Source organism: Oncorhynchus clarkii, unplaced genomic scaffold, assembly GCF_045791955.1.
Source record: "Oncorhynchus clarkii lewisi isolate Uvic-CL-2024 unplaced genomic scaffold, UVic_Ocla_1.0 unplaced_contig_6757_pilon_pilon, whole genome shotgun sequence".
Classification (NCBI taxonomy): domain Eukaryota; kingdom Metazoa; phylum Chordata; class Actinopteri; order Salmoniformes; family Salmonidae; genus Oncorhynchus; species Oncorhynchus clarkii.
In genome coordinates this window covers 1-18,220 of record NW_027261001.1, presented here as the reverse complement: position 1 = coordinate 18,220, position 18,220 = coordinate 1, and the positions used below count along the sequence as shown (strand labels likewise).

General features: G+C 42.2%; 2 protein-coding genes across 2 annotated transcripts; both read right to left on the bottom strand.

Moving 5' to 3' along the window:
• Positions 1–5,336: 5,336 nt before the first annotated feature.
• On the bottom strand, positions 5,337–10,280 carry LOC139403130 (uncharacterized). Its single transcript, XM_071146842.1, has 4 exons — positions 9,808–10,280; positions 7,069–7,166; positions 6,885–6,987; positions 5,337–6,648 (listed from the first exon to the last, which is right to left on the bottom strand). The coding sequence occupies exons 1-4, from the start codon at positions 10,109–10,111 to the stop codon at positions 5,813–5,815; spliced, it is 1,341 nt and encodes a 446-aa protein (XP_071002943.1). The 5' UTR covers positions 10,112–10,280; the 3' UTR covers positions 5,337–5,812.
• A 337-nt stretch (positions 10,281–10,617) lies between these two features.
• LOC139403129 (uncharacterized) lies at positions 10,618–14,127 on the bottom strand. The gene is made up of 4 exons (XM_071146841.1): positions 13,696–14,127; positions 13,480–13,571; positions 12,094–12,202; positions 10,618–11,982 (listed from the first exon to the last, which is right to left on the bottom strand). The coding sequence occupies exons 1-4, from the start codon at positions 13,946–13,948 to the stop codon at positions 10,787–10,789; spliced, it is 1,650 nt and encodes a 549-aa protein (XP_071002942.1). The 5' UTR covers positions 13,949–14,127; the 3' UTR covers positions 10,618–10,786.
• Positions 14,128–18,220: the final 4,093 nt, after the last annotated feature.

Sequence of the window (18,220 nt, the reverse complement as noted above, 5' to 3'; positions counted from 1 at the left end):
AAGTAGTTGCAAAGTTGCTAAAGTTGCCTGTGACGAGATTCGAACATGGAACCTTTTGGAAAGACGATACCTAGCCTGTTGCACAACTGAATGCATTCAACCAAAATGTGTCTTCAGCATTTAACCCAACTCCTCTGAATCAGAGAGGTGCGGGGAGCTGCTTTAATTGACATTTCTGTCATCTGTGCCCAGGGAGCAGATGTTGTGGGGGGAGCTAACTGCTTTGCTCAAGGGCAGAACGGCAGATTTTTCCACCTTGCCGGCTTGGTGATTCGAACAAGCAACCTTCGTTGTTTTTGCCTTAAGTAACCCATTTTATGTAACCATACCAAATGTTATATATACTAATTTCAGTATCCCGGATTTAAGTTTACTTTGTTACGTCTAGTCTATGAGACCAGTCTGCGCATTATAGCACCCAAGGAATAGCACGCATTTACTTTGTGTGCTGAAATCTTTATCCAGTTGGTAGTTAGTCTTGTCCCATCGTTGCAACTCCCGTACGGACTCGGAAATCGTTGATTTTCATTTTTAAAAAACGTATTTTATGTGACGTTGGAACTTGTCCGCACACAATATTCGCCACTCAACTCCATCATGAATCTAGGAATTTAGTCTGCTAACCAAATGTTGGTTTTGTCACTCTGCCTGTGTGGCAAGTAGTCCTTCCATGCTCGTTTCGATTACTTTCAATTAATGTTTAATTCTTCTTTCATAGCATTGTATTTCTTGAGCCATGTTTTGCTTTATTTCCAAATGTGAATTGGAGGAGCCATCCTCAAAGAGCTTGCAGATTTCTGCTGCGGCGGTTTCGCTCAACATCTCCATGATCGACGCTACCTGTGTTGCAAAATGCAGTCTGAATCCGATACAACCAGAACGTGATTCCATCTGAACATCAAAATAATGTTACCAAACAATCAGTTTATGAATGAAACCTGCCCTGTTTGGCTGAAAACCCGTACAAAGGTAGACTTGATTGTTTACATCAGAGGTTCTTACACTTTTTCAGCCTGAGACCCAAATTAGAAGTTTAGGAACATATGCAACTATATGTAAATATTGTTACATTTCATTGCCCTTATGCCTAAAACAAATGCAATATAGACAAAAAACAAATAACAATGAAATTAAATTGCCATATAAATAGCTATTCATGTTTATTTTCACCCATTAAAAACTCTTACATATCTGTCTAGGTTGGAACTGTTGCTGTTAAAATTAAATAAATCATTGTAATTCTGAACTGGAACAAACTGATTGATCACATCATACAGATACATAACAGAACAGACCAGCAGGATTTTTGATAGTGCAACCCTAAGTAACAGTACAGATAAAATGTTCAGGCCTAATGCACATCTTACTGTAGAAATTATTGCCGAAAGACAGTCTAGGTTGGAGCTGTTGCTGTTAAAACAGAAGTCATAACTTTTATTCTGAACTGGAATAAACGGATTGATCCAGGCTGTATAACATCCGGCCGTGATTGGGAGTCCCATAGGGTAGGGCGGCGCACAATTAGCCCAGCATCGTCCAGGTTTGGACGGGGTAGGCCGTCATTGTAAATAAGAATTGGTTCTTAACTGACTTCCCTATTTAAATAAAAAGGTTCAATTTAAATAAAAAATATTTCAAAAAACAATCACACGGATGTAGAGCAGAAAATACACAGTTTTCAACAAGCATGTCTATTCTGGGATCCGTTTTTGACAGTGCATAATTTTTCATCTTCTTCTGTACTGTTAAGAGTTGCACTATCAGTCGCTAGCTAGCTTGCTTTGGCTAACGTTAGCTTTTAGCTGTGTACAAGGCCAGGGGATTGTTTGAAAGAGAAACTCACATCTACTTCTATGAGAGAGTACTCCCTTATTTCTGCTTATAAAATGACAACAATGCCTTGCTAGCGGATTTACTTTCCCACAGTCGAAGCACTGTTTCCTGAAGCATTCTGCCCTGTTCTGAAACAATTCCCTCGGTATCAGGACGTGTCGTTATATGAATTTGTTCGTTTTGATTGACTCATTACTAAGCACTTTCCCGCACAAAACACATTGAGGGAGGTCCTCGTTATTTCTCAAAGTTTGTATGACAGAGCGAGAAACTCATCGGTGTATTGGCTTCTCATGACGATTGAGCCCAGTCAGAATTTGTTGCTAGCATGAGTCAATTTGATGGCGAGTGGGAATGACAAGTCAGTGGCTGATAGCGCATCATCTGCCGCTGAACCACAGCGCATCATCTGCCGCTGAACCACAGCGCATCACCTGCCGCTGAACCACAGCGCATCAGCTGCGGCTGAACCACAGCGCATCATCTGCCGCTGAACGACAGCGCATCACCTGCCGCTGAACCACAGCGCATCATCTGCCGCTGAATCACAGCGCATCATCTGCCGCTGAACGACAGCGCATCACCTGCCGCTGAACCACAGCGCATCATCTGCCGCTGAATCACAGCGCATCATCTGCCGCTGAACCACAGCGCATCAGCTGCCGCTGAACCACAGCGCATCATCTGCTGCTGAAAGACAACGCAGCAGCTTGTGGGTCGCGGAGGGATCTTCAAGAAAAAAGATCAGGTAAACCGCGAAACACATGGGCATCTTCACACACGCGCAGGTGATAAACTGAGCAGAGACCGTTGCTAAACTGAGTGCGCTGCTAAACAGAGACCGCAGTTGCACTTGGCCAAATCAATTCCAGTAATTCATTACATAATTATACATTTACTCTGACACGTCGCGACCCAACATTAACAGGTCCGCGACCCATACTTTAAGAAAGGCTGGTTTACGTGGGTCTTCACTAAAGTTAGTTACAACAGCCACAAAGTCATCATGTATTCTATTTATATAGCGCCTTTTGAAATAATCTCAAAGCGCACAAAAAAAGACAAATACTGTAATTTATAAAAACAAGTCATTAGAAAGTTCATGGTTTAAGTGGTCATCTGAGGGAGGTGGTCAATCCGGGAGAGAAAGTCCGTTGGCAGGCAGGAAGCACTCAGTCAGATTAAGTTTGAGTTGAACCACTGCAGTACATGGAATCCGTAGTAGGTAGTTAACTAACGTTACTCCTTCACTACTACCAAAATGAAGCACCCCACTTGGATGGCTAAACCCCGCCTATTTCTACAATTTATCTTCATAAAATCTGACTTTAAACATAACACTAACCTTTACCCTAACATTAAATTCAAAACAAAAAGCGAATTATTGTTTTCATAAATTACAATAATAGCCATGGTCGATGTCGCTTAATGATGACGTGTTATCGTACATTTTAATTTACCGTAAACACATGGTATAATCCGCAGTAAATGTCTTGGGCAGGGGCCTCTAAACTTTTCGAGCATGATAGATACTTAAAAAAACTAAACAATTCTCGAGCTACACAATTTATAGCACATTATTTGATTCTCCTCTACCCTGCAACTCTTCCCCGTGTCCTTGGTGTACAATATCCGTTTTCTGTCAATATACCAAGATTTAAAAAAAAAATATATATATATATATATATATATATATATATATATATATATTATTATATTTACTCAATATTACAACTATTCATAGAGGAACAATGAACAATCCTCGAATCACATCAGAAGAACAATTGTGAGTTCTGGAAAAAAAATATTGCTGGAAATTAATTGGCTGATATTGTGTTACGTTTGTCTTTTTAAGCCAAAAGTGGCTAACCAGGGGTGGGATAATGTCAATGTGGCTTTGATTGGATAGTAGCTTTGCAATGGAACACATTAATGGCTTGTCGAGCTATTCATAGGTGGGCTGCGAGTTACTGGTAGCTCGCCATATACGCTACCGTTCAAAAAGAAAACACCATTTTTTTGTCCATTAAAATAACATCAAATTGATCAGAAATACAGTGTGGACATTGTTAATGTTGTAAATGACTATTGTAGCTGAAAACTGCAGATTTTTAAAATGTAATATCTACACAACTGAGCAAGAGTACATTAGTGTCTAGTTTGAGAAACAGACACTTCACAAATCCTCAACTGGCAGCTTCATTAAATAGTACCTGCAATACACCAGTCTCAACGTGAAGAGGCGACTCAAGGATGTTGGCCTTCTAGGCAGAGTTACTCTGTCCAGTGTCTGTGTTATTTTGCCCATCTTAATCTTTTCTTTTTATTGGCCAGTCTGAGATATGGATTTTTCTTTGCAACTCTGCCTAGAAGACTTGGATTAGCTAACGCAACGTGCCATTGGAACACAGGAGTGATGGTTGCTGATAATGGGCCTATGTAGATATTCCTTTTTTATTTTTTTTTAAATCAGGCCTTTCCAGATACAATAGTCATTTACAACATTAACAATGTCTACACTGTATTTCTGATCAATTTGATGTTATTTTGATGGACACATTTGCTCTTCTTTCAAAAACAAGGACATTTCTAAGTGACCCCAAACTTTTGAAGGGTAGTGTACCTGTTGGAGAACCGTGGTCTAGGGGCTCTATTCAATCTGGATTGCTGAAGCATTACAGATAGCGTGTTAAAAATGGGATTTCATATTGCGCCGACATCTGCAACGTTTACAGTGAATGCAGTCTCCATTAACGCGGGAACATCGGCCTTTACATTTCAATCACGCTGTAATGCTGAATTTCCGCGATAGGGATTTGGTTAAGAAATGCATTCATTCTTGTTTCTTGAGGTTAGCACATACATTGTGTGTGTATATATAGACAATTGATTGGATATGTATAACCAATCCAACCAATTGGAGAGCTGTGATTACTTACAAGGAAGCAGATATAAGTGATTGGTGTAAGCAATTAATAAAAATACTGCAGAAAAAAGCTATCCAGTGGGCCATTTCCCATGAATTTAATTGACATTTATTTGATTTGACAGCATAAACCTGCACTTCCTCTGTCATGTATTAACCCTTCTCTTGCAATACCTGATTGTGTAAACTGTCCACGCACTGTGCATTTCAACGGCTGTGTTTACACAGGCAGCCTAATTCAGATATTTTTCCCCCAACTGGTCTTTTAACAAATCAGATTGGCTCTGAAAAAGATTGGATGTGAAAAGATCTCATGTGATTAGTCAAAAGACCATTTTGGAGAAAAATTGAATTGGGCTGCCTGTGTAAACTGCTTCTCACCTGTTATACCTCAGTATTGCCGCGTTCATGTGCTAGTCGGAACTTAAATATTTCCGACTTGCTAACTGGTTCAGCGCAGCAAGTGTATAAACACCTATGATAACTAGAGCCAATTAGCAAGTCATTAATTTCAGCGTTTCCTAGTTCCGACTAGCACGTGAACGTGCATTGGTCTCAAATGATCCTGTCAGCAAACTCCTTCAAAACATGCAGGAAAACGTTTTATTATTTGCATCGTTCATCCCTGTGATTCAGTCACACAGTGAAGTCAGCCATGCCAGACGAGGGCTCAGTCCAATCCACTGGTCTCCGTAATGTCCTGCTTCATCCTCCTGGACTTCTTCTAGTGGTAAAATAAAACCATGTCCCAAGTTGGGATCAATAAAGTACTACTCTAAAAACAAGCCTTTCCCAGGGACAACCCCACCTTACCTTATGACCAAGGTAAGACGGGATGTATTGTACTAAACAGTCACATAAAGCTAATGACAGTGTCATCTTTAGGTAAATATTAATTTATAGTTAACAACATACATTTCTCAACTTCTATCTGTGGACCTATCATCCAAGTGACTAAAAGGCGAAACGTTTTGATCAGGAAACCTATAGCTAGTGTAAATCACTTCAGATACAGCTAACACACACACGTACTGTACAACACCTTTTCTACAGTCAAGCAGAAAGTTCGTTTTGAGCGTGAGGCGGCTCTCCGCACCGCGACTGCTGTCTGTGTCTCCGAACGCTGCAGAGTTGAGTGAAGGACTGGCCGCACCGAGAGCAGATGTAGGGTTTCTCCTGGGTGTGAACGGTCCTGTGTCTCTTAAGGTGACTTGACGAAATGAAACTCTTCCCACAGATCGAGCAACGGTACCGCCTCTCGCCACTGTGGATTAGCAGGTGCACCCGGAGGTTGTTGGGCTGCGCGAATGACTTGCCGCAGTGTGGGCAGCTGAACGGCCGCTGTCCCGTGTGGACCCTCTGGTGCACCTCTAGGGACGCCTGGCTGTGGAAGATGCGACCGCAGAAGTTACAGCCCATTGGCTCGTTCGTCGTCGTGGCTCCATGCGGCTGCCTCTGATTCGCTGGCGGTGCGGGAGGAGGAGGAGCTGTCATGTCAAAGGGGGCGAAGACGCCCATATCGCTGCCGGGGAACTGTCTGGACTGGCTCTCTACGTCAGCCTGGGTTTGGTAGGAGCAAGATGGATGCCCGGCAGCCTCTGCGTTTGCGGCTGCTGCCTGGGCCAAGGAAAGCCCCAGATGCCCCAGAACCCTCTCCTGCATCAGAGCCAGATCCAAACCGGGGCTATTCAGTATCTCTGTGCTGAGATCTGGTCCTGTTGGCTGCTGGGGTCTCTGGTTCACACCCTCTGTCCCCATCTCTGACTTGAGGTTACCTTCGGATCCACTGGTCCTAGTGGGCTCAGTGGGGTCCTCTGTGGCTGCAGTGGGCGAGCTGTGAGTGTCAGCCATGTTATGTCTCTCGCTGTCATCGTCGTTGGGTTCTGGAACTACCATCAAGGATGAAAAAGGAGTCATCAACACAATGATCAGACATTCCTAATCATATACAATAGGTTGCCTTTAAACACAGCACAAGTCCTAAGAGTTGATGTCTTCAGCTAAGGGCTAAGAGTTGATGTCTTCAGTTAAGGCCAGTAGTAGCCTGTGTGTTGGGTATTTCAACAGTGAGTGGATTGTAAATAAAAAATTGTTCTAAGTAATCAATATCTGCACTGAAACTTACCAGTGGGTCTACTCTCTGAGCTGATGTTCTGTTCTACCTTCAGGTCCACGCCACAGCTGTCCACTCTTTCCTGCTTGATTAGGGACAATGCAGTTCTGTCTTCCTGTAAATAAAATAGAAAAATACAGATTACGTTTCAGCCTATTCCATGTCATTTACGTTCATTTTGACAGCAAAAACACACCTGAGGCATGTGGTGGTATTGTGAATGGTCCTCGATTGTAGCCAGGGGGCCTCGGGCCTGGTCATTACTCACTGGCATGGCAATTGAAGACACTGAAACTACGAAGCATTGTCATTATTAGGATCATTGTATGAAGATCTGGGCACATATCCACAAAGTGTCTCAGAGTAGGAGTGATGATCTAGCATCAGGTGCCCTGCCCATCAGGTGCCCTGCTCTTATTCATTATGATTCAGGTTAAAAGGCTAAATTGATCCTAAATCAGCACTCCTATTCTGATTTGCTTAGTGAAACAGGAAAACAACAGGAAAACATGTATAACCAGGGTAGGGGAGTAACGGATTACATGTAATTCGTAACTGCTTACAAACAAACAAACTAATCCGTTACCAGGAAAAATATTGTAATTAGATTACAGATACTTTTGAAAAACTAGGATTACTCCTAGGATTACCTTTAAATTCAGAAACGATGTTTGCGTGAATCTTTCTGTTTTCTCTATGATATTCAAATCAGCAATATCACCTATTATTGATATCTACATAGCGCATTGATGTGAATCACACTGCTGCTCTCTCATTTAGCCATTTGCACCTTTGTCAGATTGTGGTTGATGGTTGTTCACAAATGTGTACAATTCATTCAAAAAGTATTCACACCCCTTGACCTTTTCCACATTTTGTTGTGCTACATCCTGAATTAAAAATGTATTAAATTGAGATTTTGTTCACTGGCCTACACATAATATCCCATAATGTCAAAGTGGAAATATGTTTTTAGAAATGTTTACAAATTAATAAAACATGAAAAGACATTGAATATATCCATTTGAGCACGGTGAAGTTATTAATTAATTACAATTACATGGTGTATGAATAAACCCAGTCACTACAAAGATACAGGTGTCCTTCCTAACTCCGTTTGCCGGAAAGGAAGGAAACCCCTCAGGGATTTCACCATGAGGCCAATGGTGACTTTATAAAAAACAGTTCAAGTTTAATGGCTGTGATAGGAGAAAACGGAGGAGGGATCAACAACTACTAGCCTAATTGACAGTGAAAAGAAGGAAGCCTGTACATAATAAAACACATTCCAAAACATTAATCCTGTTTGCAACAAGGCACTAAAGTAATACTGCAAAAAATGTGGCAAAGTAATTCACTTTTTGGGGCAAATCCAAAACAACACATTACTGAGTACACCACTTCATATTTTCAAGCATAGTGATGACTGAATCATGTTATGGGTATGCTTGTAATCATTAAGGATTGGGGAGTTTTTAAGGATAAAAAGTATCTGAATGGAGCTAAGTATAGGCAAAATCCTAGCGGAAAACCTGGTTCAGCCTGATTTCCACCAGACACTGGGAGATGAATTCACCTTTCAGCAGGACAATGGCTGATTTGACAGAGCTTGAAGAATTTTAAAAATAATAAGTGGAAAATGTTGCATAATCCAGGTGTAGAAAGCTCTTAGAGACCTCACCGCTGTAAACGCTGCCAAAGTTGCTTCTACAAAGTATTGACTGTATATAGTATATAGTATTGACTATATATAGTATTGACTTGTACTTTATCCCAATACTGGTTTAATTGTACAGCCAGTGAAGTATGCACTCTCGCAACAGCTGCATAATGTTGATCTCACCCTATGGAATAACAGTTTGAGGGAATTCCTCCCTTCTACACTCCTCCGTGTTATTGTGCTTCATACTGTCAAACACAAGTTTAATTTAAGAAGTCCACGAGTGGGGCTTTTATTGCTCAATCTAATTTGTGCTGATTCCCAAAAATTGCCCTCACAAAAAAAGATTACAGTCAGAGGGAAGTATAAACTGCAGTATGTCGCAAATACTTCGCTCAAAATGACAGTATTTTTTTACTGCAGTAATTTTGCAGTTACAGTGCTGTATACCTGCAGTTCAACTACAATTACTGCGTCCAAAATACCAGTCGACTGCACTTTCACTGCCGTTCAAAACTTGTTTTGTATGGGTGTCCATTTACCTAACAGACACATGCTCAAACTCGCGCACTTTTGATAGATGCAAATTAGGGAAATATCAAAGCGTCAGCACCAAAAACATAAACATTAGGCCTATAGCAAATGCAGCATATGTCATTCATTTTTCTTAAGCAAATTGTACTTTTCGGTAGTGCTCAATGCATGCCATTCCATGAGTGCAGCATTTATTTTTCAACTCGAAGCAATGAGGCCGATCAGTCCTCCAAGACAAGATAAACAACAAAGTAAGTTAATAAATCCTTCGTTTTTGGGTTATGCTCCGGTAAAAGAATTTGGCTAATATATATTTCAAGTCGTATTCTTCAAGATCATGGGGTATTCAAGGAATTGGAATGACTGGAAATCGGACAGACTTTGTTAATGCAAAGATAACCTAATTGTATTATTATCTGTAGTAGAAAGTAATGGGTTCGAAGAAGCCTACAAAGCCAACCCATACAGTAAAATGCACCATCGATTTATGGCCATCTATGTAAACGCTAACATTGATTTATCCCGCAATAGCTGTCGTTCAATTGGTAATATTCATTTTTACCTTCTAATGCCTCTTAAAGGGAAAGTAATCATATTACGTTCGGGAGTTTGGGCAAGCCAAACATTACGTTGCTGATTACAATTTGACAGGTAACTAACGGATTGCATTTAGAAACCCAGCCCTGTTTATAACCCGTTTATATATATAAATATATATAAATAATAATAAGCTGTCGGTACCTTCATGTGGTCTCAAATTAACTGCATGCATTTCATTCCGTAGATCGCGTCTTCTGAGTCTTCGCTCATAGCTCCGCATCTTCACGTCCATTTCGCGTAATTTTCGTCGGAGCACATATTTCTCTTTCTCGGTTTGCTCTCTCTCCCTCTCAATTTGCACTCTTTCCTGCTCCATTTGGGAACGCAGAGAGGAATAACCATCATCAACAATTTTGCAGATCTCGACCACCGCCGAATTGGCTAGCACCTCCATTATCGAAGCTATTTGCAATTGATAACCAACACAGTCCGCCATTGTTGCCATTTCTGCTCTTCATGCACCGTTTAATCTACAACCGAAATACTTAAGCCAAATTGCCTATCGTTGCTTAAAAATGTTGGATGATTATACTAGTTTGAATACTTATGTAAAGCCCTAGCTTGTTATTGTTGAATAACGATACTGCTTCGGGTCTAGAAGGATGCTATCGTGTCGCCTGTTGATGACGTACCCATCTTCTCGTTTGACTGGATTAGCACATTACTGCCACCTTCGGAGTTTGAAAGTAGAGACAGGACTAAAACAACTATTCTAAACAAAACAGTACACTGCACGAGAGCTTACACACACACAACCAATATTTTTAATTGAATTTTTAATTGTTAAACATAATAGCCTTACCCCCAAAAAATTGAATAAATCTTGACAACCCACGTTTGCAGAGCAGCCTTTGATGAAGTAGTAGGTTTAATAGCAATAGGGTCATCATTTAGTGACTTGGAGCAGTTTTTCATTCAATGCACTGAACAAGAATGATAACTCCACATTCATTTTCAGGGGGAATGTTTTAATATGTTCACATCACACCAAGAGACAGTTTACATCAGGATATTATTACAAAACAACAATGTTTACCGTGCACGATGTACAAAATTCATTATATCAATATTTTACCAACACGATATAAACAGAATACAGTGTCCATTAATTATTCAAGACTTAATCCTGCGTTCTACTGTGGACACTCTGGTGCCTCATTAGGTTCCCGAGCACAGAGAAACTCTTCCCGCACTGAGTGCAGCTGAACGGTCTCTCTCCGGTGTGGACGCTCTGGTGCACTTTGAGGCTACAGGACTGTGAAAACCTCTTGCCGCATACGCTGCAGCCAAACCGCTTTTCTCCTGTGTGAACACTCATGTGTCTCTTGATGTGGCTGGACTGGGAGAAGCGCTTCCCGCATTGGGAACAGCTAAAGGGTTTCTCCCTGGTGTGTATTCTCTGGTGGGTCTTGAGCTGGTGCAGGTGGAGGAACTGCTTGTCACACTGGGTGCAGCTGAAGAGTTTCTCCCCCATGTGAATTCTTTGGTGCAGTGCGAGGTCTAGCGAGTTGGAGAACAGCCGTCCACATTCCTGGCAGTTGACCAGTCTGTTTGAGAAGAGGAGGCCCCCTTGTGTCGAGTTTGAAGGGCTGACGAAACCATCGTCGCCGGGATACGGACAAGAGGTCAGCTCCTCGCCTCCAGCGCCGTCTCCTCGGTGGTGAGTCTGTATCCCGGCCATTTCCGACGGAGAGAAAAAATAGTCTAAGGAGGTATCGAATCCTTTTACATCCGATTCGCTGGACCTGCGCCCTTCCGATGACTCGCTCTCCCTTAAGTTAACGTTGCTCTGAGGACAGACGTTTGTGCTGTTCCCCAGCTGAATACCCTCCCTGTTTTTCCCAGGGATGTCAACTCCACACTGAGCAGCCAGGCCCATTCCAATATCCCTCCCTTTTGTCCAGGAGGGCATTCCTGCCTCCATTTTAAGAGTGTCAACTCCTCCGGCCTCCTGCTTCCAGCCCAGTGAGGCAGAGGAAGCCATACTGTCACACAAGGTTGTGACCCCACTCGGAGTCAAGGGCGGCTGGGCATCAAGTGGCTTAGTAGAGTCCGTTTCCACCAAATAAGAACAAGATGGATCAAGCATGTCTCTACCATCCTCTATGCGAGAGAGGCCAGCTGCTGTATGACTCTCTCTCTGATATGTCACACAGTCCGAGCTGTGTGTGTGCTGGCTTGCCGTGCTGTGCCCGTTCGCGGTCTGTTGGAGCCTCTGGTTGTCGCCATCCCGCTTCTCCTCAGCTACTTCCACAGGTGAAGTTTCTGCATTCAGGATTTGATCGTTCACAGCAACAAGAGACCGAGACACACTAACTGAGGACAAGAATGAGAGAGAGAGAGATAACAACAATTTCATGATGCGATTGTATACTTTTTGTAACTAGACCATTATGGCCCCATCCTATTGGTAAGTGTGGTACCTACTCAGTCTCCTGGGTTGCTGGTTGTGCTTTGAGCCACAGTCTCTCAGCTCCTCTTCCAATTTCTCTTCTTTTACAACCACTACCTCAGGATGCTCAGTCGTGTCAAGGTTCTGCAAAACAAGAGGAGGAATTGGACTGAACTGTAACTGTCCTGCTGTATCCTCAAGTTCACTCCAGGAATAACCACACAGTCTATAAGTACAGTTGGAGTGCGCTCTTAAATAATTCTCCATTTATTCTAAAATAAATTGAAATACATTTTTGTCTAACTTTTGGTCACCACACCTTATTGGATTTTCAACATTGATTCTGCAATGTTATTTTTGTAAACTTAAGTTTCATTGGCCACTCCAGAACAGTCCAGCGCTTCTTCCTGAAGCATTCCAAGGTGCTTTTTGTGTGTGCTTGAGGTTGTTGTCCTACTGGAAGAGGACCTTCAACAAAGACACTTGAGTTGAACATTGCATTCCAAAACACCTTGATAATGTCTTGCAAACATTTAATGCCCCCAGTACCAGAAGCAGCAAATTAACCCCACAGTATTGTCAAACCGCCCCCATAATTGATTGTGGGGAGGGTGTTATTTTCTTTGAATGCTTTGTTTGGTTTTTGGTAGACATAAGAAGATCACACTGCTGAAGGAGAAACAAAATGCCTGATTTAACTTAACAAAATCCACCCAAATGTTCTGTTGAACTCTTTGGCAATACAGATCAGCTCTGTGTTTACTGACAACCAAATGAAGCATTCAATGAAAATAACACCCTCCCTACCTCTGGTAGTGCGCAAGCCATCATGACATCAGCAGATTCAGGTGTTTTGTAGTCTAATGTTAAACCCAGTGTCCAAAAACTGGGTCTCTGTTGAAGGTTATAGGTCTTCCAGCAGGACAACAAGCCCAACCACACACACACACAAAAGCAAACAGGAATGGTTAAGAAGAGAGGCTGGAGTGTTCTGGAGTGGCCGGCAAAGTCCAGATCTGAATCACCTCAAAAACCTAAGGCGAGATCTAAAAACAGCAGTTGATGGCATCCCTCCAATATTAAACAATTATAGCAGTTCGCGGCTGAAAAGTGAGCCAAATTGTCAGTAGAAAGGTGTGGAAAGCTCTCTGATGGATACAAGAAGCGCTTGTCTCCAGTTATCTTGGCCAAAGGCTGTGCAACCAAGTACTAGCTCCGGGGTGCCAATATTTTTCTCCATGCTATCGTTTTTACTTTTTTAAATTAAAATGTTCAACTTAAAATGTACAAAAATAAGCCATGTGGAAAATCTGGTGATCAAAGTACTTATTTAAGAAATGGGGAACTATTTAAGAAAAGTGCAAGAGTGCTGATATATTTGTCTGCAACTATATCAGATATGTAACTTAGAATCCATTAACCTCTTCACTGACAGTCCTAGTGCTCCTGTCCCCCAACACCACGGATCCTCCATTTCTCCTTACACCGGGGGACTGCTTCTCTTCGACTTGATCTATATCGGAGTGGAAAAACAATAGATTCATGACATGCACGGCATTGAGAACATGCAGTCCACAAATAATATTTCCTGCACCAAAACTCAATGTCTATCATTGCATTAATTGCATTAAACTCACCTGTTCCTTGCGCACCAAAACAGCTCGACAATGGGGGTACGATGCTTCTTTTGACAGATCGTTCCCTAGAACGAACCTCCACCAGGTGTAGTTTGTTCTTCAAAGCCTGGTTTTCGCTCTGAGTTCTCGATATTTCAAGGCGCAACACGGCATAGCCATCGTCTACAAGTTGGCAGATTTCTGCCACTGCCGCGTTAGCCAATACCTCCATGATGGAGGCGAGCTGAGTGTGAAAAGGTACAGAATTCGACATTATCGCTTAACGTTATTTCACTCAAAGCTTACACATTAAGTGTATTGGATGAATGGTTTGTAGAGTAAAAGTACCATGTCATCAAAAAGCACTAACTACATTTATGTGAAAATCTTCGGCGATATTGTTTGTGTTCAGCTCGCTAGCCGTTAACATGTCATTGTTTACTTCCGGGTGGCAGAGGTCATGACGTTAGTCTACCGTAAATACCAGTTTATCGACCCAATTGATTTAGGATGCTGTTCTACTCGGATTCCGCCTCCCTCTATAGGAGAACTCACCATGTCACAGAAGTAAACACATTCAGTTCCAGGTGGAGAAAGTTGCTCTGTATTTACAAATCAGTAATCGCTCACTCATTCCATAGTTGCCCTGTTTATAAAATGGAAACATAAGTCTGGATATGTTTTTATTCAAATACGACAAGCTATTTAACAATGAAGCCTAAATGATGCTTTTCAAACAAAAGGAAAAATCACATTTTGCCAAAGCCAAAAATATGAGGGAAAAAATGAGACATTAAAACCAAAAATTCTTACACTTAAAAATGTTCATTCAGTTACAGCCATTTTATTTGGGTCATGTTCAGTGAAGAGCATAAATGGTAGCTGACATTCTCAGACAGAACACACGTTAGACATCATCACCACGATCATTGTTCAACTCAGGTTGTGGGACCTGAACTTACCAACCAAAGGCCTTCAGGTCGCTGTCCATACAAGATCAGAACACGGCTGCGCCACCTTTAGAGGGTGCTTTTCAAGCTGGTGTTTTTTAAGCTGGTACTGACTTTTAAAGCCCTTGTTGCACTCTGAGCAGCTGAAGGGCAGGTCTACCTTGTGTCTGAGCTGATGTTTGGTGAAAGGTGATTTGAGCCTAAATACCTTGCCACAGACGTCGCAGGTATAGTGTTTCCTTTGTATTTTTCTATGTATAAACATGTGAGAGCGCATGCTATTTTGAGTCGCCCAAGTTTTTCCACATATTTCACAAGTGTATTGTATCGGTTCATTCCTTATGGGTGCCTCAGGACTCTCAGCTGACTCAAACGGACTCTGTTGGTCCTCAATGTCCTTGGACTCAGGTTCTGGTTCGACAGTCTGCTCCACCATTAGAGGGTGTTTTTCCAGCTGGTGTTGTTTGAGATGGTACTGCCTTTCAAAGTCCTTGTTGCACTCGGAGCAGCTGTAGGGCCGGTCTCCCTTGCAAACAATGCACTCGTGCATGTCGCGATCCTGGCGCTCCTTGAACGTCTTGCCACAGTCCGCGCACCAGTAGTCTTCTCCAACGTGTATGCGCTCATGGTAGTCACGTATTTTAGAATATAAAAACATCTTTCCGCACACAAAGCAACTGTAGGTTTTCACACTGTGTTTGAGTAGCTTGTGCTTTGTCAAGCCATTCTGATGCTTGAATTTGTCACCACAAATATCACAACTAGAAGTCCCTTTGTGTGTTATCAAGTGACTTGTCATTCTGCCTTTCTTGGTCCCCGTCTTTCCACATATTTTACAGGTGTATCTTATGTTATATTTCTTCCTCTTTGTAGGTGCTGCAGCATCCACAATTGACACCAGCAACAGACTCTGTTCTTTCTTAAAGTCGTCGAGTCCAAGTTCTTTGGATCCCCTAGAGCAGGGGTGTCAAAGTCAAATGGACGGAGGGCCAAATAAAAAAATCAGCTACAAGACGAGGGCCGGACTGTTCGAATGTTCATTGAAAATTTTTTAAATGACGCATATAGTCTAGTGAACCTAATTGAACCTACTGAAAACCTAACAAATATATTACAATATGATCAGATAAATAAAGCAATATTTTCTTATGGCTCTGTCAGTAATCTTTAATTTTCAACAGACACAAAAGACAAATTTCCTTTATATAAATATCCCCATAACATGAACATTAAATGAAAGAAACCGGTATTCAAGGCACCATCAGTAGACTATATTTTCTATTTTAGCAAAAGTGGGCTAAATTTACTTCAAAGAAAAAACAATAATAGCAATTTTCTATCATCCACTCAACTGAAATATTTTTAAAATATAATTGGATTGAAATACAAAAAAATAAAGTGCAAAAATCTATTAATCAAAAACAACACTTTGTTTAAGGAGAAGTAACATGCAGTGAAAACAAATATTACATTTTAACTTTTAAACTTGAACTGAGTAAAAACTCTAAATATGTGATTGCACAGTAATGTTCACTTGTTTGAGGTTGAGGGTGATACTTGGTGGTGTCCCATCTTTTCCACAAGTTCATCAATGTTCGGGGTAAGGCTCTGAGCTGAAGAAATCCTCAGAATTGAGTGGAGGTGTTCAGCAGTAAGTCGACTTCTGTGTGATGTTTTGTTCAGGTTCATCAAAGAAAACAGTTGTTCACACAGGTATGTGCTGCCAAACATAGACAACGTTTGAGCAGCCTGGATGCGCAGCTGGGGCATTGTGCCGGGGAGGAAACGGGCGAACTCCGCAGCACCCACTGCTGCATATTTTGCCCTCAGTGCATCATTGCATTGGAGGTCAATCAACTCCATTTGGAGGTTTGGTGGTGAGCTTTCCACGTCAACAGCAAATGGGTTACCGAGCAGTTCCAACCTGCTTTTTTGTGCTTCAAAGTCAGCAAATCGGCGTCGAAAGTCAGCGGCAAGCATACCTATTTTATCAGCCAACTGTGTGCTCGGGAACGCACTGGTAGAGAGCTTCTCTTTCATGGTCTGGCAGCTGGGAAAGTGGCTCAAATTTTCTTTCCGCATCTGCGTCTCCCACAGAGTCAGTTTGGTTTTAAATGCCTTCACTGTACTGTACATATCAGAGATGACACGATCCCGACCCTGCAGCTGCAAGTTTATTGCATTCAGATGACTCGTAATGTCACACAGAAAAGCCATTTCACACAGAAACATTTCGTCTCGGAGTTGTGTTGTGTCTTTCCCTTTGCTGTCCAAGAACAGACAAATCTCCTCACGAAGCTCGAAACATCTTTGAAGCACCTTTCCCTGGCTTAGCCATCGCACCTCTGTGTGATAAGGCAAATCACCATGCTCCGTTTCTAACTCCGTCAGAAATGCCTTGAACTGGCGGTGATTCAAACCTTTGGCTCTGATAAAGTTAACTGTGCGCGTGATGATGCTCATTACATGCTCCATTTTCAAGGCTTTACCGCACAACGCTTCCTGGTGTATGATACAATGATAAGCTGTCAGCTCACCTGTCGCGTTTTCCTCTTGCATCTTTTCCCGTATCTTCGCCACCAGTCCGCTCCTGTGTCCACACATCGCAGGTGCTCCGTCGGTTGTCAAACCCACGAGTTTTTCCCAAGGCAGCTCCATCTCATTTACACATCTTGACACCTCTTCATACAAATCATGCCCCGTAGTTGTGCCATGCATAGGACGTAAAGCCAAAAACTCCTCTGTCACGCTTAGGTTGGAGTCCACTCCGCGGATGAAAATTGACAACTGGGCAATGTCAGAAATGTCGGTGCTCTCATCCACAGCCAAGGAATATGCAATAAAATCTTTTCCCTTTTTCACAAGCTGCTCTTTTAGATTGATGGACAACTGGTCTACTCTCTCGGCAATGGTGTTTCTGCTCAGACTCACATTTAAAAAGAGTTGCCTTTTTTCTGGGCAAACTTCGTCACAAACTTTAATCATGCAGTTTTTGATGAAATCCCCCTCCGTAAATGGCCGGGCTGATTTAGCGATCTCTTCTGCCAAAATAAAACTGGCCTTGACAGCAGCCTGGCCTTGTGATTTGGCTTTTTTGAACAGAGCCTGTCGAGATTTGAGGCCTCGTTTTAATTCCTCTGCCTTTTGTAGCCTTTGTTCCATGTCCATATTCTTGTTTTTGTCCGCGTGTTTCGTTTCATAATGTCGTCTCAGATTATACTCTTTCAGTACCGCCACACTTTCTCCACACAGAAGACACACAGGTTTTCCAGCTACCTTCGTGAACATATACTCCGACTCCCACCTTGTTTGAAACCCCCGGTTCTCAGTATCCACCTTCCGTTTTGCCATTTTTGATGGGTATCTGAAAGTTAATTTTACTGTGATGCTGACGACTGCTGTGCCAATAAATATTGAAATGAAGCAGCCTACTGCTCGGTGCGTCACCTTTGCATTGTGGGAAATGTAGTATTGGTGCGTGTAAAAGATCTGCGGGCTGCCGGCTTGCTGCGGGCCGGTTCTAATAATAAATCAAGATCATCCCAGGGGCCGTAAAAAACCTTCTTGCGGGCCGGATGTGGCCCGCGGGCCTTGAC